This window comes from Betta splendens, chromosome 1 (genome assembly GCF_900634795.4).
Source record: "Betta splendens chromosome 1, fBetSpl5.4, whole genome shotgun sequence".
NCBI classification, from domain to species: Eukaryota; Metazoa; Chordata; class Actinopteri; order Anabantiformes; family Osphronemidae; genus Betta; species Betta splendens.
This window is the reverse complement of record NC_040881.3, coordinates 4,437,588-4,464,334: the sequence shown is the minus strand read 5'-3', so window position 1 is coordinate 4,464,334 and position 26,747 is coordinate 4,437,588. Positions and strand designations below refer to the sequence as shown.

The following is a 26,747-nucleotide window of genomic DNA, read 5'->3' as shown; positions in this document are numbered from 1 at the left end:
TGACCATGATGCGGACGAGTGTGGGTTTAACGCGTCACACGATGGAAGAAAATCTAATAAAGCAGTTAACGTTGCTGCTTCTGCGCTATTTCCGTCCCGCTCCAACTCTAAAGATTATTATGTTCGTTTATGCGCCTATATCCTCCTATTGACGCCTTTTTGACAGCTTTGTTTGGCTTGTGTTCCACAGCAGACACGTAAACAGACAGTGCACAGTGTGGCGAAGGGAGGGAGGGAGGGAGAGAGAGAGAGAGAGCGAGCGAGCGAGCGCGAGCTGCTGCTGCTGCCGGGAGAGAAAGACAACCCGACTAAACAGTCGTCAGGCTGCTAGCTGAGCGGGCAGCATGGCGGGGCTACAGGACTTCCAACAAGGCAGCCACTGTCACAGGAAGACGTGGATTAATATACTACTTGGAATATTACAGCTGCTTTTACCCTACGTCCAGCATGGAAGGGCTCAGCTGCCAGGTGGGTCCGCGGCTCTGTATTCCGCCTGCGTGGTGGCGGCGGTGGGGGGGGGGGTCACCGTTAACGCGAGCGATGCAGAGAAAAGTGCCTCAAGTTAGCTAGGTGGACGTGACAGCGCTGGGAAAACGGCGGCGAGCGGGACTGTTTAACAAGCACCAAAACACAGACACTGTCTAAATGCATTTATGACTTTCCATTTGGGCGTTTTTTTTCTTTATACCAACTTGGAAGACGGTTGTAGCTAATGTTTTATTAGCTTGCTAGTACATGCTAGCTGCCAGTTTCCTCTGCTGTGCGTTGAAACGAAACGGCAACTTGTCAGGCGAGGAAGTAATCTATTATCGGGGCTCAAAACGCACACGTACACGCCAGTTAGCGCCGCGATACGCGTAAGCGGTGTTTTATGCCCGCACGCACGCGGGCGAACGGACGCTCGTGCTCCAGCCAGGGGAGAGACGTGTTTTCCAAGTTCGCGTAGCCGCCGAGCTAACGCTAGTGTAGCAGTTAGCACGCAGCCTTTGTCAGGCAGCCGAGACGGTCCCATTTCCTCACTTGTTCGAGTGACTCCTCTCCACTTGGTTTCAGTTTATTCAGTTGTAATGGCTAATAATACAGGCGTAACGTGGCTTCTCAACACTACGTGGTGCATTTCCAGCAGACTGTCGCTGCTCCCGTTAATTCAATTTGTTGCTCCCACAAAGGTCTGAGTCAGATGTCCACCAGCGTGGTCGAGGTCTGGCAGCCGGAGGATGCAGACCCATTAGCCCCGCTGCAGGTAACGTTAACCCTCGTTTTTCCTTCCGCGGGCGTGTTCGTGTGGACGAGGGGAGGATTAAAGGTTACTAATACACAGCATGCAGAAACATCCACCACCTAACAACAGGCCAACAAATGCCAGAAGAATGAACACGTGTGCGGCTGGTGCAGCCCCGTTGTGTTTGGCTCCACTCTGCAGCTAGTTCAGTGATGCCATTTTAGTCGTTTATGTGCAAAGTTCCACACTTATAGTTCTAATACCCACACAAATCTGCAATAAAGCAGATAGAGCAGGAAGCCACCTGCCATGTGCTTCCTTCTTTGTGGAGGTCAGGAGGAAGCTAGCAGGACTGTCACCTTAGGTTTGCATGTATTGCTTTCTAAGTTGTCCTGGGGTCTGAGTTGCATTTTTTTAACTGCGTCCCAGTGGGTGTGTGTGGCCATTATGTAATTATGGACAAACAGCAGGAGTTCAGTGTTTACTGATAACCTGTCATGAGGTCCCAGCTGACTGTCATGTTACCTGAGAGAGGTGTGGCGTTTTCAGCAGTCCCTTGTACACCACATAAGTGGGTGGTGTAGGTAATTTTGCCTCTGCAAACCAAAGTTACCAAAACACGCTCTGCAGGCTTCTCATTGCAGCTCCTACAATGAACAGACAACGCAGGGTGGTTTAATTCATTAATTAAACCCTGAAGGTCATTTTTGGCATTAGCTGGATAAACAGATGAGCAAATAAGTTATGTGGTAAATCTGGAGAGGAAGGGCTTTGGAGGTGTTTTTCCACGCATCCCTACCTTGCACACCAATTGGCAGATGGCAGAAATGTTGACATTGTTAGGTGTCCTGTTTAGATAAGCAGCAGTGAATGGAGTGACTGTCTCGGTTACATCGGTTCTGTGAAATAGAGCATGACCTGAACATTTCTCCTCTTCACTCCGGACCCGCTGGTGGTCAGCTGGTTTTGTGCCATATGTTCCTGCTGTCTCATTGAAGTGGTGATGCAGTAGATTGAATGTAATGTGGTGTGATGCATAGCTAAAATTAAATCAAGACATCAGACGTAATCACTAAGCAGATTTTGTGTGCATATGTACACTGTGTAATTGCATCTGTTCTCCTATGGCTTTGTGTTTTGCTTTAGACTTAGGAACAGGCTTTTCAGTAACCTAATAATTTGTTGACCAACCTGTGTCACAAGTGTTTTAAATCCTTTTAGTCATTTCTAATGTTTCCTGATCCTTTGCAAACGGTGCGGTGCTGTGTCAGAATATTCTTCTTGTTTTAATGACTCACTTGCTGCAACACGCTGCGGCATGTGTTCTGTGATAGTGGAGCCTAATCAGCTGGAAAATCAGTTTTCTCTCGTTCACTTAGGACATTTACACGCTAAGCTTCAAACGTGCTGCAATTAATGTAATGCACAATAAAAGGAGAATGCATCTAATGTCACATTTCAATCTTCAGCCCATAATTGTGGCATTCATTTCTGGCCAAAAGATGATATTGCTATTAATTAAATTGGTAGGTTAAATGTTGAATGTATAGTTAAAATAGCAGCGTCTAACGTAGATCCAAGCAAATAAAAAGAATGGAATGCCTTTAAATTTAGGTAGCGTATCGCAGCACTACAAAAATCTTGTTATTGAGTTACTGTCATAAAGCAGCTGTGCTCTTTGATTTATGGTGTTGCCTGCAATTGCTTAATGCACTGTAACCACAGAGGTTAAATCTTTCAATACTTCAGTAGAATCATCGTGGATTCTTTGTTTAGTTGACAAACAGACACAAAGCTCTTCACTGTTGTTAAGATGCACTGTCCTTACAGAAGGTGCTTGGCTGAATTTGGAGCTTAATTAGGACAGTTTTAATGATGTGATGATGAAACAGGCGATAAAATGCATAATAGATGATAATCCATGGGCACGATGCACTGACCACTGCCATACTGTTGCACGTCTTCCACTGGTGTTGCTTTGTTGTGTTATCATGGTACTATGCTGTAGCCAGAAGGGCTCTCCCTGTTCCTATGGAAACTGCATGTTCTCCATTTGTTGACTGAATCTGTGAAGGCTATGAATGGTGCACATAGCCCACCACAGTCTAGATAGGACCGTCCAAATTCAGTTAACTGCTTAACAAGCCACATTGTACCGTGTCTTTACACAACGATAAAACTGTGCACATCGACCCTTTTTCACGATGAAATTGCTGAGTTGTGTACACACCATTATCAGTTCAATTCAGGGTATGATCCCAGCCACGCCATTGCACCACCAAAAAGGCAGCTGTCATGTAAGCACTAGTGAATGTTCTCTTAATAGCAGTAAACTCTTTAACTCTGTACATTTAATTTGTCACAGTTTGTTTCAGTGAGAGAATGTGTGGTTAATGTTCTGTAGTCCACAGGAACCCTGTAGACAACAGTAGATGGACCTACTGCAACCAAATGTTCATTTTTATGATTGTGCATCAGCAGACTGGCTAAATAAATATTTAGTTATGCCTGAGGGACATCTACTTTTTATTATTGCTCTCTGTTTAACATAACTAATTAAGACATATTGTGGAATTTTTAAAGCATCATGAATATTATCGTCATTATCATGAATAAAAAAGGTTTTTACCAGGTTGTTGCTTCATTATCAGTTATGACAACTTTTGTTTTAGCACCTTAATTATTCCTTTAGTAATTCTGCATGCACCGGTATTGTTTTATCATGAGAACCACAGTGTACCATGCCAGCGCTGACAGAAACTGATGCCTGCTGTCTGGGTGGAAAATATGTAATGCCAATTTTAGTTTCACTAGACTATTCCAGTCCTCTGCTTGGTCATTTTGGATTTATTTACAGCTAAATCATATTTTCTGCCTACTAAAACCGGACTCTTCACAAAATAAAAGTCGTCATTGTAGCTAGAAAGCAGCATCCCATACAAGGAGACCTCCTGATATTGTGTATTTCTAAACCAAGATGTGTCTCTTATTTTTTTAACATTTTTTTTTCTTTGACTGTCAGGTGGAGAAGGAGCACAGAGGAGAGAGTCTTCCACTAGATGACAGGTGAGCATTTTTTCTTAATCTGCTCAGTGTTCACAAGTGGCACTTGGGAACAGAGACTTTCCACCAAGCCACATAATTACCAACAAACCTCAAACCAACATACTGATTGCATCATACAAAAGTGTTCCTCTTGTACAGCGCAGACTATAATTATACAGTAGACACAGAATGAAAGCGGATCTGTGGTGTAAGTTTTGTGAACAGGAAAACGGGCCTACCTATGTCTCACCAGAAAATGGTTGGATACAGAACGTGAACTGGTAATTGAAATAAAGGCGCTCCAATGGAATGCGAACATATTCTTTCTGTTACAAAGTCTGAAAGTCTGAACGATATTTACAAGGTGAGACGTTGTATATTGGCAGGACAAGGCGGATAAAGACTGAGTGTTTCCTTAACTCCTTCCTCTGTGTGCAGCCAATGTTGTTTATGCTGGTGAGTAAAGGCGTGTGTGACAGAGAGAGTTTGGGGTCATGTGTTAGAGAGGCACAGAACCAAATTCCTGACTAATTTTAGAACTCCTTGAAAGGAAAAAAAGGGGGAGGTCTCTTTCCCCAATGTTTTTGTTGCTGCTGAAAATTCTTCATAATTTATTTTGCAGCAAAATGTCAACAGTTGGTTGTACAATAACAATCAGAGTAATGTTGGACCTTGTTTATTTTACTTCATTTTAGTCACAGACATTTTAGAATTGAAGCTAGTGTGGCGGCTAGTAATGTAAAAAGGCCAGCTTGCCACTCATTCCCAGCACTTATCTGTTCATACCTTGAAATTTGTATCCCAGCATGTTGGGTCCAGCACTGCGAGCTGCTCTTGTAGATGCTTGTAACTCTATGCTGATGAGTTGTTTCACAGAGCTGACCTAATATAACCAGCCATGACAGTATCATGCCAGTTTAATGTCTCAAAGGAGAGACGTGCAACCTAGCAAAACATGAACTGCCTGCAAAATGGAGCTTTTCTTACACACATGCACAAACAAAGATTCAGTAACCCAGTCTAAGTATGGTTATAAGTTTTGAAGCTCTATTTGCTATTGTTGAATATTTATTTCCTTTTGTTAAAGTGTGGTAATTACACACGTCGGGTTTGTTGCGAGCACACATTTTTAAGGCTTCTCTGTATGACGTGTTTGAGCATGAACAACACCAGCCTCTTCGCCTCCCTGGTTCATCTGCTATCCATCCACTGAACATTTGCTATATTGCGACTTTGTGGTGCTACATCTTTTTATAAAAGCAGGGAGGTGACATGCAAAGCAGGCTGTGAAGCAGTGTTTGACCTGCAGACCTCCACAGCTCTGGGCGGTGAGGCCTCTCATGCCTGGGTTATCAGCCACTTGGCAGACCTGACAACACTCTCTCAGTCTAAAGAGCAGCGCAGGCTGCAGATAGAGAGGTTAATGATAACTTTTCCTGTGCCAGCTTTATGTCAGGGCTCTTTTCCTGGACCTTTAACATTGCTTTTTTTAATGTCATGATTTCCAAATGCCTCTGAAGCACAAAACTGCTCTTTGCTACAACGAGGCATTAGTAAATTATCAATATCATGGGGCTCTGCTGTTGTAGTTTACCGGTCCTTTACAAATGTGTGAGCAGCAGTTGACCTAATCTCTCCCCTGGTCCTAACCTCTACTGGAGTGTGGTTGAGGTCACTGCTAACATTGACTTTGTTTGGGTTGTATCCAGAGGATCAAATAGCACCAAACATAACTTGTTATTTTTGTACCATGGCAGTGGACAGAACCCCTGGGCTACACCTCAGTGCTGCACTAGAGGGAAGGCTCTCTTCAATTTAGCCAATACTGGGTTACATATGACAAGGCAGATGGCATCCTTCTTCATGTTCTTATAGGAGGACATGGGAACCTTATAGTACACCCATATCGTGCATTTGTGGTTTTTCAAACTGCCACAAAATTTATATCACCTGTCTTTCCCCGTTTAGAGAAGAGCTAAAAAGGGGAATGCAAACATTTGGTCTTTAGGAGGCTTTGAACTTGAAGACACTATGATTGTGTTTTTTTGCAGCTCTTCTCTTTGAGTCGTGGGAATGAATTGGCCCATTGTAATGTTAGTCACATGGATTAACTGTATTATTCGGACACCATGGACACTGTTACAGCGATAAGAACTGCTCTGTTTAACATTAACCACAAATACTTGAATAAGCTGATGGGTCTGTACCCAGTCAGTCCCTCCGCATGCTGTGGCAGCTTGTTGAGTTGATGTCAATCTGACTTCCTGCACCTTGACTTCCGCAGCAGCGCTCCAATAACTCTTAGCTTTTTTCACAATAATATTGTGTCCACAATAACACATATTTTACCTCTTTTTAGTCCAGAAATGTAATTGAGGTAGAAAGTACAACATGTAATCTACAAGTACTAGAATAATAAATGAATGTATTGTATTCCATGATCTGAAGTACTCTTCTCCCCTCTTTGGTTGTTAGTTGTTACATTGTTTTCTTACAGTTAAGAGATACAGTTGTTTTTTTTGTTAAAATAGGAATTTATGAAGCACTTACCAGTTAGTAAAATGGTCAACTGGAAAAAGACGCTTTTATAGGTTGGGGGTGTGTGTAAATTTAATGCTTTCAATGCTTTCAATCCCATGTTTGATCTTGAGGGATGGTCATTTATTGTACGTGTGGTAACCCTGTGTTCTTCTCTCCACCAGCTCCTCTCCATATGCAAGGGAGATTGGGAGGCCCTTGCATTTTCAGCCTCCACTGCTGGAGTTTGGGATGCAGTAAGTACTCTCCGGTCTGTTTTAAGATCATGTGTTCTAATAAAGATAGTATTTATTTTGAACTGAGAAGTGCAATTCCTTAAGGCAAAACAAGAACAAATGCCTTGTACCCAATTTTGCTATATCTGTATTGTGAGTCACATGGACAACACCTCCCACTTATCTACCAGAGTTAAAAAAAATAGTGATGTCACACCAGGTGGAATGGTTCTGCGAGGAATCGCACTGGGGCTGGGGGTTAACCAGCAAAGGATGCACAATAATAATGTTGACTTACTAAACATGGCATAAGCTGCTATTGCACATCTTATAGAGGATGTTTACTGCAGACTGTGTTTAATGTAGTTAGGAAGAGTATGTTTCTCCATTTCCAGCCCAAAAATTTGTTTGTGAATGCTGGTCAAAACCTACAGTTACTTAATCTCATACAGTCCGAAACACTGCACACTCAACCAAGTCTTAGATGGTAAGTGAAAGCAAAATCAAAGACTCGCAGACAAACAGGAAATGAAAAATGCTTCGGTTAAAGCTTGGTGGAAGATTTGAAATGAAGATGCTAATGATTAGCAAAAAGGGTCTCTTCCATCAAACTAATTCAGTTCTAATGACCGAAAATGCATGTCAAGCATCCTCAAGTCCTTGATCTTTCTTTTTTTTTTTTTTTGGTGACTGCTATTAGAATAAATGTGCTCTATGAGCACAATAACACAACTAACAGCAATGCATTATTGCAATGCAATTAAAGGACACAGACTTTGGGACCAATAAATGCAAGGTGAATTAAATCATAAAGAATTCAGAGATAAACATTTATTGCTGAGTATAGTATTGTATTGCACTGAGGTTAGCCTGAATTATAGGACGATTGGTTTAATCCAGTGAATGAATCTTTGTCCTGTTTTTGTGTGGTTTTATGTGATAACAGGGCTTTTCTTTTGACAAAGCTCGTTCTCCTGCAGCTTCCCCATATTTGAGGATTGCAAAATACCAGCTTTTAAAACTCTGCCTCAGAGTTACAGATCTCTGATTTTAAACATTGACTTATAGCTTAAATGCTGCAAACGGCGGCGTTTTCACATGCTGATGACACTATATATAAAACTCGGTAGAGGCAAAGCCCAGACACCACAATTATTTATGATGCTGCTGTCTATCTTTGCAGGCCGCTGGGGCTACCAAGAGCTGAAACGATATATATACACAACCCCAGCCAGGAAGTTCCTGTAACACTGCTGTCAATGTTTACATCCAGCAGGCATTTTTACATACCTTCCTTTCACAGAAGAGTAAGTGTCCGCGCATGTGCCTCATTCTCAACTAATGATGTTTAGAATAAATTGTATCCACATAATTTGTGCATCTTGTTTTTTTCCTGTCTTAGGTGATCCCACCCAGAGGGAAGGCATCTTTTAAACAAATTTTCCTCCCATCTGAGGAGGGCAATCTAGAAAACACATTATTTATAAACACATCAGCCCACGGGCTACTGTCATACCAGGTCAGTTGTGTTAATATGCTGCATGTCAAGTGCATTTTCACCTGACAGCTTTAAACGTACACTTAAATGCTTTAAGCTGGTGTATCTGAGCTTATGTTCACTCCAGGCTCTCTCTACCCTTACTGGTTCTGCCACCACTTTGGCAGCTTCAGAATCTATCTGTACATGTAAAAATTCGGCTCTTTGTCCACACTGGGAGCAGAGCAAAAGATAACATTTACTCTAAAAGCCTTGGAATAATGTATTGTGACAAACGTTTTGTGCATCTACTGTTAAATGTGCACCCAGGGCTTTCTGAGTTCTTCACTATGGCACAGAAAAACACCATGGCATGCAGCTACTTAGATTCTCACGCACCACCTCGAACAGTGGCACTCCCTTTACATAATGAAAATGTTTTAGTCATTGTATTTTCTTATTTATCTGTTGTCTAAGTCACTTTTTGTTCAATTGCTTTTTGTGTAGTGTTTTAGAGTGGTAGGGTTAACTGTAGTATTACTAGTATTACCCCTGTTTTACAGCCCAACTGACTAACTTAACTAAAAAATAAAACAGCTGTATCTCGGCATTCCATCCTTTTTAGTGATTAACCCAACATTTTTCTTTGTTTAATACTTTATAACTATGTAGCTAGTAGCTCCTGAAGTTATTTTCAGGCCCTCTAGTGACCGTGCTCCTTTGTTTGCTTGTTGACTTCCTGGGCTTAATATAATACACATGGTGTGGAGACTCTTCTTTTAAGTGTTAACCGCTTGTTTTCCAGGTGTCTGGTGTGGGAGTTTACCAGGGTTCATTAAAGTCTGTCCAAAACAAGGATAGTCTGTTAATATTCCCTCAAATACAGAGCATTAAGCTGACCCAAACTCAGGTATGTATTTGAATGTGGCCATTGGTTTTGTGCAGACTATCCACAAGGGTAATAGCTCATCATTGGAAACAGCTGATTCCTTCCTTCTTGCCTTCGCTGATAAACAGACAGCTGCAAACACACACAGGCTTTGTGATGCAGACAGACAAGCTGTTGCTGTCAAGAACTTACTGAATGATCGTGCAGAACCTTCTGTTATATTTTGGCCTGTAAAGTGTAACCATAGACAGTTTGTGATTAAAATTTAAATCCGGTTTGTCCAATATTTATTTCCGCTAAAAAACAAAAATCAATGATTGCATAGTTTTAAAAAAACAAGCTAGTACTGTAACAGTGAAAATGTGTAATAAACTATCTGAAAGTAGTCCTCGCCTCCACAACAGGAAGTGTGGTGGCAGTTGCAAAATGTCATCTTGGCCAAGTGCAGTCAGACTCTCACAATCAACCAGACGGCTGCTTATGCTGAATACAGCCTTTTTCTCCACTCAACATACTCCCCAACGTATGGTTAAAACATTCTTTGCATGCAGTATACCTATTACTGTCACTTATTTCAGCCTTAGTTAGTTACTACTCTTCCTCCAAATTCGAATTGTTAAACATGACACGTATTAAATTCCCACCATTTTAAATTAAATATTTTATGTTTTTTATTTATTTTATTTTTTAAAGCTGATAATGTCTTGTCTGGTTGTTGGACATTTGATAATGATAGATCTAAAATAAAAGTTTTAATTTAAAAAATTGCAGGTTTAATTAATGTTTTCATATTTATGTAACAATAGGCGTCTCAAAATGCAAAAACAATTTGGGTGCAAAGAAAAACTCATCCCGGTTTAGACATAATTGCTATGACATTTAATTTTTTCCTAGTAATTAGTACAGAAAAGTCCTAACGACCATTGACCACATGTAGAACATATTGGTTTTGTGGAGTTTGAATCACTAAATAAAGTATTTATAAGACTTAGTTACACTATAACTAATATGATGTCTGGGCTGTTGTCACAGAAAACTGGGAAGTGTTCACTGACTGTGCTCTTCGTAAAGTTTCTAAAGTTTAACCATCAACATTGCGTAGATTGTTCCTGATTGTGTTATATGTAATGTTGTTTCTCCTGCAGGAAGATGCTTCCAACATCACTATACTGGGTCTGCTCCTGGAGTGCAGCTTACCGAAGAATTTGCTCAACACACAGGTACCTGTTTGGTATCCAAATCCCTATCATATATGACAGAATTATCAAAATCACCAAGTCTGTTTTAATATATGGAGAGAGCACAGCGGGTGTATTTATACATATGTTAATGCTGACTCTGCTGGCACATAGCGGTTAGCTTGTTTTTTGTTTTTTTGTTGTTTTTTTAAAGTTTGTTCCTATTATGCAAAAATCGAGCTGCACTTCTCTAAATGCTCACCCCTACTCCTCTAAGCAGAAGGCCGGTTAGTCTAACACACAGCCGGCCTCTTCATCTAAGCGCCTTCTGTATTCTCTCAAACCCCTGAGGAGGGTGAGATCTCTTGCCAGACTTGTAATTGCTTTCTCACGAGACTCTTTAATTGATGTGCGCCTCCCAAGGCTCACATGGTGCAATACACATGATGCAAGACAGCATCACTATAGTGTCATTGTGATAAAAGCTGAAATCACACTTTGGTCTTGTTGCACAGGTGGTGCTGTTGTGAGTCTCAGATTATGTAAAGACCTGCTTCTCAGTTTCTTCATGAGACTTGGCTAACAAAGGTGCTCTAGCTTGGTCAGTGTTGAATCTGCTCTCAGATTAAATGAGCCAAACAGAAAGTGACTTTGAAAGGATTAGATTTAAAACTGCAGGCAAGGGCATCTACACATCATCCTGTTGTGATTCACCCAGGCATATCAGCGTTGTTTTTTTTTCTTTCCATTGTTGCTTTAACAGCCCAGTCATTTATTATATTTCAACACCTTTTCGTATTCTTGTTCCTCACTGTAACTGCTCCTTGTTTTTGCTTCCTACCACTCTCTGTTTGGTGTGTGACTGGTATGGCTTTCCTGTCTGGTCCCAGGGGTCCTGCCTCCATAGTGAGCAGCGTCTTAGTTTGCAGATTAATCTGTCGACGCGTGGGGACCGTCCTGCTGATTTGGACAAGCTCAAGCCTTACATTATTGAGCACATTCTGGTGCTGCTGGTGGCCCCCAGCGCCGGACAGGCCGCAGGAGGTGGGTGTCGCTGTGAGGTGCAATTTTGTCGCGTAGCACTGCAAGATGAAAACAAATAGTTTCAATATGAATGTGTGAATGAACATAAATAAATATGAAGTTCATGTCAGTGATGGACCACACAATTGAGGTGTTTAAATGACTTTTCCACCCACATCAGAAGTGTGAACTGAATTATTTTATTTATTTTAAGTGCTTTCGCGGCCATTTTTATTAAATTGCAATAATGAACCAAAAGTATGCAACTTGTAACTAAGTGTAAGTTCTTCTTTTAACAAAACTGGTTCAAAGGTCATTTGTTAGATTCTACTGTATCATGTTGTGGGATTTACTTCATATTCATCCTTCATGTTATCTGGTGCTTAGACACTGTTTTGTTTGTATTTGTTTGTATTTATTTAACTACAGGGGAACCCAAAATAGGAGTATATATCTTAAACTCTGGAAGCAAGGACCTCTATGTAAAGGTGAGCATTTTTTGTGCTGCCTTGTCATTTTCTCTGGCACCGTTATTTGTGTTTTGACAAGATGTTTTACTGCAACTTCCTGCAGGACTTGCAAGTGCTGTCAAAAGCTGAGGTCAACCTGGACATTCATCAGGTTTCTCTGAGACCAGAAGCAAAAAACTTCACTGAAGTGGCCACCCTGTCCTGTAGAGGTAAAGGTGCTTTTCAATTCAAACAATTCATCATTACAGTATGTACTTTCCTCATGTTCTTCTGAGTGCAACAGCATTTGGCCCAAATATGTTTGTAAAGATTAGAACAAAAACTGTTTTGTCTTAACAGATTCAGTGCCAGGACATGGGAGAAAATGCACAAGTCATATCAGCCTAAAGATTTGGGGAAACAGGACAACCTACAGCTTCCCTGGTCTTCATATCACAAACAGGTGATGTGGAGGGTTTTTACATTATCTTTAAACAATCTGTAGTAAAAGACTGACTGTCATTTTCTTTATGGAATATACATATACTGGACTGGAACTAATGATTGTTTTGGTAATTGATTAATGAAACTATTATTATAAATATTAATATTATAAGTTTTATTAATTAATGAATCTGTTTTATTATTATAACTATATGAACGGGTTAGGGTGTGTGTGTTTTATTTTTTACTGAATATTAAAACCGTCAAAAGCCCCATTCAGAGTTTGACTCTCTAAACCTTAAATAAAACACACAGGTTTTTCCAGTTTTTGAACAGTGACGCTACGCTAAACATCCAAAACATAAATAAACGAAACAAGCATGGGGCGAGATGATTGTGCAACCACCTGATGCTCACTAGTAGCAACAGAACACTTGTGCTACTGCCAAGTCAGCAAACATACTTTTTACACAGTAATGAATCATTGTCACATGATGGATATACAACTTTTGTTAGTGATTTTGAGTATTGTGGTGTCATTTGATTCGTCATGGTGTCATTTTTCTTGCTTCTTCAGATGGACCACTGGAGATTTGTCCAACCTGGTGCAGATGAAACAAAGAGAAGGCAACCAGGTGGACCTGTGGCTGACGAACAGCCTGCACTTGCCTCTCACTGTGTTTAATGTCAGTCTTCCTCAGAAGCTGCAGGGAGTAATGAAGGTATGCTCTTCTACTGTCATGATGGGAAGCAATGAATGCTAACCCTAACACACAAACACTTACATCTGAGGTAGTTATCAGAATAATGTGGTTAACAAGGACTAATAGTTTGCTATTAATATTTGCTGTGTCAGGTAATGAACTTCAGTGGCCCACTGACAGTTCCCCAGGGCTGTTGGCGGATCCTGTCCCTTAAAGTGCTCAGCGGAGCTCTGCCTGTCAACAAGCTGTACACCCTTATTCTGAAAACTAGCCTGGGCTCTGCTCTGCGCATTCCCCTACACTTTGAACTTTCTTCTTCTTCTTCCAAGGTAAGGAGAATCTCTAGTGTAGTGTATAGATTTAAAGTTAGAATACAGGAGATGTAATTGACGGTGTGTTCATTTTAGCAGGGGGAAGTAGTGTTTACAGCAGAGCAAGAATGTGGGCAGCCTTGCCCTCTCAGATTGTCTGAAAAAGGTAAGACATAGCAAGTGATAATCATTGTAGGAGAACAGTTCACAATATGATTCTGTTTATTGTTTGTTGTTTCCCTTTTTCTTATCTATTCAGGTCGCTCAGAATGGCAGCGCTCTCTCCTCCCAGACTTTTCCCCCTCATCCTGGGCCGTAGATAGCAAGCTTTCTGCTGAACTCTGCTCTCGATGGCAGAACCGCAAAGACAAACTTTCTTGCAGGTCAGTCACGCTGCCTCCCTTCACTTGCCTTATACCCTTGAAGCTGGTCATGACAATGCTTGATTAATAGAGAATCATTTTGGTTCTGTCAGATGGCCCAGACTCCCTGTAGAGATGTCATCCTCTCTGGATTTTGGTGCCACACATGTCAATGAGAGCAAGGTAGGAAGCCTTTTTAGTATGTTAGTAATGTTTTTATTTTTAAGGAAGATGCCTAGAACTTGTGTTTAATGGAACATGTCTCTTTGGCAAAGGTGAAAACATTTGTACTGAAGAATCCTTCATCTTCAGTAATTTCTGTGGAAATTCAAATCCTCTCCCGATACCCTGCCCCCCTGGAGGCTCTGGACCTCCTGACCAAATGGTAGGCAATGGGCAGCAAATGTCTCATATCCCAGTTTTGCTTCTAGTTTTTCACCAATGCCTGAGCAAATCTTCCCACTTTGTAACAGTATTTCTTTGTTTTGATTGGCAGGTTTAATATCAGCCCTCTCTCTGTCAACATTAGCACTACAGCATTTTCCCTGTTGCCTTCACCTCTCAAGGTAATTCATAAAAAGCCTCCTGTCTATAAGTGCTTTGTGACCAATGGCATGTATTTTTCAGCTAACATTACTGATTCAATAAAGGACAATGTTGACACTGTTGCAGTGTCAGTCTTACTTATGTTACCTGTCATATGTGTCCAGGCAAGTGAGACTGTTGGCCTCATTAGAGGAGAAGGTGTCCTGCGTCTCCTGCTGCAGCCCTGGGAGGCTAGAGAGGTTGCTGTGGTTTTTAGTCCATCTGAACACAAGCCAACCACTACCATTCTCATCATTAGGTAAAAGTGCATACGTTGCCCTTTGTTTTTTAATTGTGTGCAAATCTTTAGGAAATGAAGGCCTAACCGTTCTTAACTGTATTTCAGGAACAACCTGACAGTGTTTGACATGGTTATGGTTCAGGGCCACGGGGCCAAAGAGCTGCTAAGAGTTGGAGGCAAACTGCCTGGACAGGGAGCCTCTCTGCGCTTCAATGTTCCTCAGTCAACCCTAATGGAGTGTCGTGATGGTGGGACAAATAACTGTTGTGCAGTAGCTTTCTCTATTAGAAGCAAGTTCTCTCATTGGAAATGGCTCAGCATCTCTGTGCTTTCCCAGGTCTGCGCACCAACAAGCCACTCTTTGCCATTAGAAAAAGTTTCAAGGTGGAGAATGCAGGCGACCTCCCGCTGACCGTCCTGTCGATGAATATCAATGGGTATAAGTGCCACGGATTTGGCTTTGAGGTGCTGCAGTGTCGCTCCTTCAGCCTCAATCACAACACCTCCTCTGAGATCACCATAGCGTGAGTGCAGTTATTTAGAATTAACTGTTGCTGTGTACTGCTGCCATTTAAAAAGTGAAACGGGCACTTCTCACTTCTGTTGTTTCATTTTCTATTGCATCACTTCCTCTTTACATCCTTTTGCATTATTTTGAAATGTCCTTTTTATCGCCATGGTCTGTTCTCCCTTCATTGTTGTCATTGCGTGCTTGTTTCCTTAGGTTCACCCCAGACTTCACGTCTTCCTGGGTCATCCGAGACCTCACGCTGGTGACATCACGTGGCACCTCCTTCCCTTTCACCCTCAATGTGACGCTGCCACACCACATGTTGCCTCTCTGTGCTCAAGTGGTTCCTGGTCCCAGCTGGGAGGAATCTTTCTGGGTGGTTACTCTCATCTTCACATGGTTAGTGTCTAAATAATAGTTACAGAATTTCACTTTTTTTGTTTCATGTGAAATAACGAATCGTTTTAAGTTTGACAATCATTTGTGTCTTTAGAAATAAGCTACAAGCAGCAACATCAAAGTATAAAATAATCTTAATTTTTATCACTACCATATTTGTTGAGTCTTGTATATTGTGATGATGTTTGCATGTGTTTTCTTCTTAGCTTCTCCCTGTTTGGCGTGTGTCTGATGGCTTTTCGTCAGGCTCAGTATATTCTACATGAATTCTCCTCACCCAGTATCAGGAGCAACCACAACTTTGTTATATCTCGGGATAATGGCTCCATCAACAATATCACTCCCAATGGAGTAAAGTATGTGTTTACAGTATTATATATGTCCAGTGTATATTCTTTGCAGTGTTAAATGGTTAGTGACGCAACAGTTAAACTGTGTATTCTTGTTTTTTTTGTGCAGTAAACCAAAAGGAAGTTGTAAGAGCTATGTGGACACCTGTCACACTTCTGACAAAGGTAAGGGACGTGGTTCTCCAGCTTTAGCAAACAGCCGCGCCACACGTCTTCAGTCATCGAAGAAAGGCTTGTCAACTGCCCCATCTCAGCCACAGAAGAAGCACAAGGTTTCACTCTATTACACCAAGTACAAGCCTAGCTCATCCACAGCAGCACCTAGTGGTGCAGCAATGGATGAAGAGCATGAAGACCTGACAGGGGACGCTCCTGTAACCCCAGATCCTGATGTGTGCAACAACAACAATGAACCGTCGTTCATCAGTGAGCTGAACAAGAAGATGTCCTCTGACTTTCAAGAAGTCTCCCACAGACCTATAGAGGATAAAGTTCCAGCTGAAGTTATATTTCCTGTGGAAATACCTGCTGGTTTCCCAGATAATAATGGACTGAGGGCAGGTCTGTTGGTGTGCAGCCCTGTAGAGAAGAGCTGCTCCGATAGCTATGCAGCGAAGATTGAAAAAAGGGACAGTTCTGAACTGGAGGTAAGGACAGTGCTTCGAATGACCACAGCAGCACTTAATCAGAATAATTGCATTCCTTCCCTATTGATTTAAGGCACACAGGGTCATGGGGTTTTGTGAATACATAACCAGTAATACTTTATATTCTTGTCTTTCTAGCTGCTAGAAGAAAAAGGCCAGAAAAAGAAACTGCAGAGCGCAGAGCCTGGCACCGCACCAGCAAATACAAAGGGAAAGAGGAGTCGCAGAAAGACAGAAAATGTCTCTAGGTGGGAAACACTTGACTTGATAAATATTATTTTGATACTGCTGCACAGTTAAATTAATTAAACGATAAATGCTACTGTTGACAATAACACTTTTTTATATTGTCTTATTTTTTTTTTCTGTAGCGGTCCTGAGCATAATGTAACAGTGATACCAGAGAGGGAGAAGGAACCCGATTGGAAAACAAGGGATCGTAACTTCAATGACACCCACAACAGGAACCACTGCTGCAACAGTTCCAAGTCAGAAACACCAAAGCCTATACAGAGTGTCGAGAACACCCTAAAACAGAACGGTGGGTTTTTTTTCAGCTTCTCATCTGCACTTACAGTGACTTAACAGTTGATGTGAACAGTTGATATTAATTTCACCAGCAGGCGTTTGTCCCGCCCGCCCTCGAAGAAAGTGTCCTATGGAACATCGTGGTGGTGGAGTGTGCGAGTCGGGCTCAGACTCTGGCAGTTCTTCTGGAAGCGTGAGGGCCAGCAGAGGGAGCTGGGGCAGCTGGAGCAGTGCCAGCAGCATGGAGGGAGAGAAGGACCACAATGCTCGAACGCACGCTTGCCCTACCTCATCTAGAAAAAGTACTAATGCTGTTCTGTGATGTAATATGTAGTTACAGGTAGTAACAGGTTTTAGTATATAATGGTGAGTTTCCATTTGAAATTTGTAATGTTTTTTTTCAGGGGAATGCACGCAGTACGGCTACCCAGTAGAGAGAGACTGCTACCAGACAATGAATACAAGTTACAAGGCTCTAAGGTACATCAGCAAATATGTATATCTGGATACAACAAGCTAAAAGTTTCAGTGGTCATTCATCCATTCACTCATTATTGGTTGCTTTGAAGTGTTATTTAAATCTGTTGTTAGTTTAGATTAGATATTATTCACTTTAGCCATCATTGTGTCTGTTACTTTTTACAGTAGCCAAGTGATCAGTGCTCTTGAAAGTAACATGTCAAATTAACACACATCTGTAACTGTAACATTTGTCTTTGCCCTGTTCAGCATGAGCAGCTTGTACCATAAAGACATGTGCCAAAGCCCAGATTCCACAGCACCAAACCTTGCTCCAAGCTTTGCTGCTGTAGCTGCAGGAGTGGACTGGAACATGGGTAAAGCCAGACACACTTCTTGTTAAATGCGGTTTTAAGGAAAGCTTAAGTTAAAAATAAATGCCTCTCTGTGTTGTTGCTCAAGACCTCACAGGACAGTATTTTCCTGAAGAGACGTGGTCGGCTCCATCCATCCCCCTCACCAATGAGTTCAGATACAACACCACCGAAGCGCTGCCCTACATACCTCAGTCAACAACCAGGCCATACAATGGGTACAGTAGTTTAAGCTTCACCAATGAGTATTAATTAGAAAGAAACAATTTGCACTTAAATGCATGCTGATCTTGAAAACAGTGAAATATAGAGAAAATGTGTAAAGCTACTTTCTATATAATAACAGATATTTTAGGAGTCAATATTATCCAGATGAGACATAAATGAATCGGTTCTGCATTATAATAGTTTTTGAGGTATGATGTTCAGCTTTTGGGGGATCTTCTGCCCCCATATGGCGAAACACACCAATTGAAACATGAACAGTGAAGGTTTATGTTTACATTTTATCCTACACTATCATGGGCCTCACAAATGGGAGAAAAATTATGGTTCCATTCTAAAACAATAAAAACTGCGCTTTAGTTATTTATACATGATGTTGGATTTGTGAGAAACATTACATAACACACTTTTACTCCTTTAGGTTTTTGTCATTAGATTTAAACTGACGGTGCTGCATTTTTAAGTAAGATGAATAAACTGTTAATAATTAAACAGTGTGTTATTGCTCATGAGAAACAGAATATGTTAACCAATACAGTTTGTTTTGTTTAAATATTTACTTATACGGCGCTGCTGCAGTTTTTGTGTTTGAGTAGCTCTGCGTTATCGCTTTATCTGACCCTGAAACTGTTGAATCACATGTTCTTTGTTCTGCAGGTTTTCTTGGAGTAGTGCCAACAGTCATTGCAGCAGTCAGTACGCCTACTGTGGGGAAGAACATGTCATAGGTACATTCAAATCTACCAAATTTAAAATTAAACATTAGCATGAGTCAAACTCACCGTGTTTAATTTGGGGCTAATGACTTTGCAGGTAATGGAACATTTCCAAGGGGTTTTCCCAGACAGGAGAGTCGGAACACACACAGCAGTCAGGCCGGCTGGACTGAGGAACAACCTCAGGAATGCCCTTCAACCTGGGACTCTGCAGCCTGTGTGGGCAACAAGGTGACAACTCAACACCAAACCCAGACAGTAAAATGGACCACGTTGTCCAAGTGCTGACCAGGGGAACAATTTTTATAATAGTCAGTAACCAGTAATTATTATTTCTGAACAAGCCACAGAATGGATTAATAAAATCATTATAATGGAACAATCAGCTTACTTTTGAACATTCCTTCTGGCAAATAGAACTTGCTAATTATTATTGCATACAAAAACAATTAAATTTAAATTATTAAATTATTGGATGCTGAGCATCGAAACATAACGCTGATGCTCATTGACCCCCAGATCACCTGTCAATCAAATTACTGCTGGTGTTAAAAAATGTCTCCATGACGCCTTAACTGTTATAGACTATATAGAGAAACAGTGGGTCATCCAGTAAGTTGGTTAATGTTTAATTTTATTGCAGTGTCCTACACAACTTTGTTTTATTACTAGATTTACATAAAATTATAGCCTGGGTTTCATGAAAGATGTCATTATTCGCATTAACAAATACCTGTGATGCAAGTGAACAACCAGACTTTGTATAAAACTACACACACTAACACACAGAAGCCCAGACTCTAAAGCCACAGTGTTCCATCTTGGTCATGTAGTTAAAGGAGAAGTCAGTTTATTTTCACTCTCATGTAAATGAGGAACCAATATGGGGTTTAATAGACCCTGTCTTGCTGAAGGTGTGGTTAAAAACCTCTCTCGCCTTCTTGTTTTGCTGCTCTGCCTCGTCACAGTACTTGATCTCAGCCAGTGATGTGTGCTCCGTATGTAATCACTGTTTAGTTCCAGATGTTAAAGGTTCTGCAGCTAATTCCTAAAATGCTGGCTTTAACAATTACCACCAAGCTGTGTAATGACATTTAAAATGTATTTGTTGGAAAAGGGCATTTATTGAATCCTCTTCTCCAAAGCTACATTACATGATTGCTCAGTAAAATACATTTTTCAAAATCTTAGACCACGCTGCAGTCTTATACGATTGTGTTTTGCTCTGCTGGCAAGTGCAAATGCAGTAAAAGTCAAGGCTCCAATGTTTCTTAATTAAGCCCTACAAATATTGCCTAAAGCTGAAATGTGTGTTTAAAGGGTTTTCTGTTTACTTTTACGTTTAACTTTATTAAACCAGAAATAGACTATGACCTGCAGAAAAGCTCCCCAGATGTCCATAGCACCTGAAGACAGAATTTCTTACTTTTTTTTTTTTTTGCTGCTGATGGGGAGAAACTTAGCAGTCTTTACTAGACACAGGTCATTTGGTTTTTGCTAAAAAGGAGAGATGAGCTTTAAAAGAGGAGAGCGAGCAGCCAGCTCAACACCGCAGGGAGCAGACAGCCCAGCGTTCAGTAGTAGCAGAGCCCTGACAGGTTAGAGAGTCCGTGAAGTGTAGAGTCTGGGGAAAATCATTAGACACGTCTGTATAGTAGCTTACAAAAGACAAACCGGTGACCGATGAAGCAGGAGTTCATGTGTTTCCTCTGTTCGTGGCCCACAGGCATTCCTCTCTGGCACCCGCAGCCTCTCCCCCATGTCGAGCCTGTTTGGATCCATCTGGACCCCTCAGAGCGAGCACTACCCGAACCACTTCCAGTCTGAACGATCGGCCCCCATGTCCCCCGTGTCGCCCATCAGCCCTCCCCACTCCCCTTTCACCCGGGACCCGGTGGGCCCCTGTGGACCCATCCAGTACTCCAGCTTCAACCCCTTCGGCCCACACATGAACCTGGACATATGGAACTCTTCCTCCAACCGCAGCTCCAACTCGCAGCTCTCCAACGACTCCGGCTACTGTGGAGACGTTTAAAAGGATCCAGCAAACAAAATGGCAGACCTTAACAATATTTGCAAAAATATAAAACATTGATATGTAAAAGAAAGGATATAAAAATGAATGTTGTTTTATCATTATTGGGGAAAATGTGAATATTCCTTTTCTTTTATGTTCCCATTCTCAAATGTTAAATGTTGTGAAAAGTTAAGCATTTGTTGTATATTTTTCTAGATGTTTTGCAGTTTTGATCCTAGAAAATTAAAAAAAGGTTTTGTACTTGAACATCTCAGGCTTTTATTGAATTCTATAATTGACCCATATACACTTTCTATAGCGAAGACAGTCACCAGTGCATTTATTCATAAATGAGTGTAATGAAACACGTACGCAGGTTGAGTCTAAAACTGATGCTGGTTCACCAACTTCCACTTCCTGTGCAGTGATGTCAAAGGATTTGAATCTTGCAGGTGTTTTCAACCTCATGTTCTACATTCTGTTTAGCTCTGTCTGCTCTCAATTCAACTGTGAAACCCAACAATCCAGCAACCTTCCTGTTGCTTGAGTTTTCAGCTTCGTCAGGAAACTCTAAACCGTTACTATTTGACAACTTCCCTGTGTGACAGAACAAACAGTATGAGACCCCAGACAAAAATTTGCAAACAAAATGATGCATAAACCATCTAAATTCGTGAACACACATTTCTCCCATTCTTCTGCTGAACGAGGTGTTTTAGCTGCTTGCACAACTGCCTCATTAAGGTATTTCACCTTTTTTCAGCTTTGTCTTTCACTGTTTTATGTAACATGAAATTAAAGCAAATGCACCGATACTTTTATAATATTGACTCATGTTTTGTTGATTTTATGTCATAATCAAATTTTGAGCCACCATTTTAACTGCAGTTAACTGAGGTTCATCTGTTTCTGTGCAGTCAGATGGACAAGAATTATAAATACAATTTTCACTTGTTACCACCTGTCAGTTCAGCTCGAGGATTTTGGTATTCTTATCTAAAACATATAGACAAAACTTTAAATTAGCCTCTGTTTTAAGACATTTCAACATGATTATTACATATTGTGTGTGAATATTGGCTGTTTTATTTTATTTTAGAAAAGGCCGGATTGTTGACTTTCATGTTTGTTTTTCAGATGACAAACCAACCGTTTGTCACGTCTGTCCTTCTGCTGCTGCTGCATTTGAGCGTCTCAGGTTCCAGACCACAGTGTTTCGTGTGTGATGAGACGTTTTGTAACTGCTCGGGACACAACCTGAAGGTCGTCCCTGCCGCCCCTTCAAGCGTCACCGTCCTGGACATCTCATTCAACAGCCTGCAGATCTTAGAGGATGACGATTTTGTTACCTTTGGTGCTTTAAAGTCGTTGCTCATGAGTAACAGCAGAATTGAAATGACCCAAGACCTGGCGTTTGTCCCGTTGTCTAACCTGGAGAGCCTGGACCTGTCCATGAACCAGCTGCGTACATTGTCCCCCGCATGGTTTACGAACCTTGTTTCCCTTCGGTGCTTAAATCTTCTGGGGAACGAATATGAAACGCTAGGACAAAGCGAACTGTTCCAGCCACTGAAGGAATTAAGAAGCTTATATTTTGGAGGACATCACCTTCAGTCTGTTGGAACAACAGTCTTTTCAGGGCTTAACGGTCTTGAGGATTTCTTTTTTGATGGGACGAACCTTTCAGACTATGGAGAAGGCAGTTTTAGACAAATTGGGCCAATTAGCCGTGTGACTCTTGGTTTGAACAGCCTGTTCGACCGCAACCAGGCGCTTGTAGAGGTCATACTGTCTGACGTTGTGCATCCAAACACAACGCTGACGCTCATTTGAAACGCAGATCACCACAATTCATCAGATGTTCCTGCTCAAAGTGGCTGTCAGTCAAATCACTGCTGGTCTTATTTTGAAAGATGTCACCATGACCCTGATGCCTGCAACGCGCTGCTTCTTCTGCTGTCAGGCTCTCGCGTGTCTCTGCTGGCACTTGAAGAGGTCACGTTCATTCACCGTCTGAGCAGAGTTTGGTATGTTCCTAATATGAACCTGACGGAGGTGGTTCTCAGAAGCATCAAGGTTCCTAAGTTCTACTCATTTCCAGCCCTCGTGTTCATGGAGCCCATGATGAAGGCTGTGAAGAGGGTGTCGTTGATCAACTCCATGTTTTTCGCCGTCCCCTGCGCCGCCGCCACGATGTTCTCAAAGCTGGAGTTTCTGGATCTCAGCGACAACATTTTCAGCGATCTCGCCCTCAGACAAATGATGTGCGACGGCAGCGGCGCCCTGCGGCGTCTGCAGACGCTCAACGTGAGCCGAAACCTCCTGCTGACCATCAACAGCCAGCTCTTCTCCAAACTGGTGGCGCTGGAAACCATCGACATGAGCGCAAACGCCTTTCAGCGCATGCGCGACGCGTGTCTCTGGCCACCGAGCCTGCGATTTTTGAACCTGTCATCGACGCATTTAACAAAGGTGACGTCGTGTCTGCCGGGAAGTTTGCGCCTCCTGGATTAGTCCAACAATGACTTGACCGTGTTCGACATTGAACTACCTCTCCTCACTGACTTGTACGTCTCTCACAACAAGATCAGCAGTTTGCCTGATGGAACCTTATACCCTCGACTCACATCTCTTCTGATCCAAAACAACAACATACATACGTTTGGCAGCAACAATCTCAATGCTTATCTGAGCCTCAGGAGCCTGAAGGCAGCTTCTAACACCTATGTCTGCTCCTGTGACTTTGTAGCGTTCATGACGCGCGACGTGAACACTCATGGAGTCAGAATTGGAGACGAGTTGGGCTCGTACGCCTGTGACTCCCCCTACATCATGCAGGGCCGGAGCGCAGCGGACGTGAGGCTGCCGCTGTTTGAGTGTCACATGGCTTCGGCCTGCGCGCTGCTCTGCTCGGCCGTCCTGGCCGCGAGTCTGCTCCTCGAGCGTTCTGTGGTACATGAGGATGACCTGGGCCTGGGTGAGAGCCCAGAGGAAGCCCCGGTTCGCGAGGCCGCAGCTCCGGTACGACGTCTTCGTGTCCTACAGCGAGATGGACTCGGCTTGGGTGGAAGCGCACCTGATCCCGGAGCTGGAGCAGTCCGAGCCGCGCCTCCGCCTCTGCCTCCACAGGAGAGATTTTGTCCCCGGGGGGTGGATACTGGACAACATCATGGGCGCCATCGAGGAGAGTCATAAAACGCTCTTCGTGCTTTCTCAGCATTTTGTCAGGAGTGAGTGGTGCAAGTACGAGCCGGACTACACCCACTTCAGACTGTTCGACCACAACGACGATGCAGTCGTGTTGATTCTTTTGGAGCCTATTGACAAGAACGCGATACCCAAAAAGTTCTGCAAACTGCGGAGAGTCATGAACTCCAGAACTTACCTGGAGTGGCCTGATGACGACGGCCTGATGCCCAGGTTCTGGCAAAGCTTGAGGGAAGCTATTAATGCACCCTTGGCTGATAATGTCTCCTTAAATGGATTCAATACAGACTAATATGTCTGTCTGTGGTAACGTTAACATCATTTTTTGTAAAATAAATAAGCATGTTAAGATTATTACTTTAGATGCAGGGTGACAGGACCGAGGGAGGTATTGATGTACTATTCAGATGTGTCAATATGCATGACTAAATACAGTAAAGACACAGTTTGCTGATGTGGTAATAGGGCGGTGATGCTTTAAGAGAGAATAGCTGAGTTGACCAGTAAAAATCATTTAATAGTGTTTCTATATAAATCTACAACTAACCTGCTACGACTATTTCTCTTAAAGTCACTGAATCTGCAGCCCAGATGCCCAGATGTTTTTATGCAGTTTCACCCCATGAGGGCAATATTGTTTCACAGTAACCATTAATGTACAGTCTCAGGCTTATTGCTGATTCATTATTAGTCATCATTAATAACTTGATATTTACAGCTTCACAAACAGAAACGTACCGGGAACTGTTCTCAATGACAAATTAGTTATGTGTCGTTTGACAAAAACATGAATTAAAATCAGCTGGAGCATGAAAGTGTTGATGCTGTTGATGTACCACAAAATGACGCTGTGGTCAAAACTGTATAATGAGAAGTTAAATGGAGAATTAATGACTCAAACCCTCACTACTTGCTACAAAAACACCCACCTTTAATAAAGTCATCATCGAATCAAATAAAAGTTCTTTAAGTGGCTATAGGAAGAAGCAGCAGCACTTAAGCTCAGGTGCAGATGTTGATGATCTATTTCTGTCTGTCTATGAATCTGTGAAAGCTGTCATAAATTAGTAAGATAGACTTTGATATACAGTATGTCCTATTAAATATTTACTTCTTAATGAATATGATCAACTGTCTCCAGGGACTGAAGCAATGTTCAAATAGAAAGTATCCCTTAAAATAAATTGTGGTTTATTTGTAAGAGATAAATAGAAGATATATTTGAAACAATACAATAATATGAGCTGAATTATTTTTATTTTAACGGAGATACAGGTCACCAGTCAGCTGTAAGACAGTGTCTATCCATAATCTATATTTTAACAAATATAACCGAATGTTTAGTTCAAAGACGTTTGTAAAAAAGCATAAGGTCAAAAGCATCACAATGTGTAAACAAGCTGCACCTTATTGATTATTGATCTGCTCCAGGCATCCACTGGTAGATCAGCCCAACGCTGGGTGAGTGGGTGTGTGTGTGTTTGGTGTGTGTCCATGTGCTTGTGTGCCTAAAAGCGTGTGTAATTCATTGTCAGCCTCTTGAGAGCTGACATATTGCTGCTATTGATCTTTAGCCCTAGAATCAACACAGGCGCCTGGATACTGATGACAGACAGGCCAGCGGAGTCCTGATAACGCACACATTAATGCACCACATATGTGCGGAGTGACACATGTCTGCGGGATCCAGTAAAAGCCAGTGAAGTGCACAACTTCATCAGGGCGACATAAAAGCATCAAATCGTCGCTTTTGTTATTGACCTTCTTTGATTTGTGGTTCAGCGTGTGAGGCGCTGGTGCAGTAACACACGATGTGCAGTAAAGTGGATTGTGTCTTATCTACAGTAAACCGGCTGCGTCGCCTCATTTGCAAATACTTTGCAGCTCAGCCCAAAACAACGTTTGTGTTTGTGTTTGGTATGTAATAAAGTTTTTATTGCTTCTAAAGATTTTAGATAAAGGCTGAACCAATGCAAATGAATTCAAAAGCATCTCGCAGCCACAGAAGCTGAACTGAAACTGAAGCGTGAGAATGAAGCTGCAGATTGTGGTTATTTCATATTTCATAGGTTCTAAGGGGAGTTTTCTTTGTATGATGTTGTGTTTTCATCTGCTCTGTGCACTCATTTATTTGGGCTCAGTAATAAAACAGTATGTCATGAATTGAGCTATAAATTAAACTCAAAAAATGTCCTTTACAGGTCATTTAATTCTACTCCTTTAAATGAAAACGTTTTAAATAAATAAATAATGATTTATAATGTAAATAATTAATAATGATGGTGATGATTTGTCATAATTGTGATTTTAAAATACACAAATAATAAAATGAAAATAATAAAGCTTGTTTGTTTCAAATAAAGTTATAGTATGTTTAGTTTATATTTACTGTAGATAGAATCCCATTAGAACTCACTACAGCCCAGACTGTGTATTAAGCTGCATCCTGTTTGACTAAAACTTGATATTTGTTCCCTTGAAGGAGACGGACTTAGTGTCACAAAGTAAAAGAGAGTCTGCGGAACATAGAGATGGGCTGTTGTTTTTCATGGTTTGTGGTGTTTTTGTGAAAATCAATGTCATTCTGCTGTTGAGGAGTTCAGAGTGTTCCCCTTTAAAAGTCAAAACTGC

General features: G+C 41.7%; 2 protein-coding genes across 3 annotated transcripts; both read left to right on the top strand.

Annotated features, from left to right (window-relative positions):
- The first annotated feature begins 279 nt into the window (after positions 1-279).
- Positions 280-21,176, top strand: tmem131l (transmembrane 131 like). Of its 2 annotated transcripts, none has more exons than XM_029149994.2 (34): positions 280-468; positions 1,170-1,243; positions 4,245-4,288; positions 6,970-7,041; positions 8,204-8,327; positions 8,423-8,539; positions 9,303-9,407; positions 10,532-10,606; positions 11,455-11,608; positions 12,017-12,075; positions 12,161-12,266; positions 12,397-12,499; positions 13,058-13,202; positions 13,337-13,513; positions 13,592-13,661; positions 13,755-13,878; positions 13,971-14,040; positions 14,133-14,242; positions 14,354-14,423; positions 14,568-14,701; positions 14,789-14,931; positions 15,021-15,207; positions 15,408-15,593; positions 15,800-15,949; positions 16,053-16,590; positions 16,729-16,838; positions 16,962-17,131; positions 17,214-17,420; positions 17,523-17,598; positions 17,848-17,954; positions 18,040-18,169; positions 18,834-18,904; positions 18,990-19,123; positions 20,619-21,176. In XM_029149994.2, exons 1-34 carry the CDS (start codon positions 345-347, stop codon positions 20,925-20,927), a joined length of 4,575 nt encoding a protein of 1,524 aa, XP_029005827.1. In that variant the 5' UTR covers positions 280-344; the 3' UTR covers positions 20,928-21,176. The 2 variants fall into 2 exon arrangements, with proteins under 2 accessions (XP_029005827.1, XP_029005819.1); XM_029149986.1 differs by having other exon boundaries at positions 17,211-17,420.
- Positions 21,177-21,316: 140 nt separating this feature from the next.
- Positions 21,317-24,702, top strand: LOC114863274 (toll-like receptor 2). Its single transcript, XM_055507479.1, is given in 4 exon segments — positions 21,317-22,739; positions 22,741-22,837; positions 22,840-23,842; positions 23,844-24,702. Coding segments are annotated over 4 exon segments (2,373 nt in total). The 5' UTR covers positions 21,317-22,031; the 3' UTR covers positions 24,409-24,702.
- The last annotated feature ends 2,045 nt before the right edge of the window (positions 24,703-26,747 follow it).

Excerpts from the sequence above, each read along its gene's own strand:
- tmem131l (XM_029149986.1), top strand. The coding sequence starts at position 345 with ATGGCGGGGCTACAGGACTTCCAACAAGGCAGCCACTGTCACAGGAAG. Across the intron at positions 12,076-12,160 it reads GCAAGGACCTCTATGTAAAG|GACTTGCAAGTGCTGTCAAA; the intron begins GTGAGCATTTTT and ends AACTTCCTGCAG. Across the intron at positions 16,591-16,728 it reads GGGACAGTTCTGAACTGGAG|CTGCTAGAAGAAAAAGGCCA; the intron begins GTAAGGACAGTG and ends TTGTCTTTCTAG.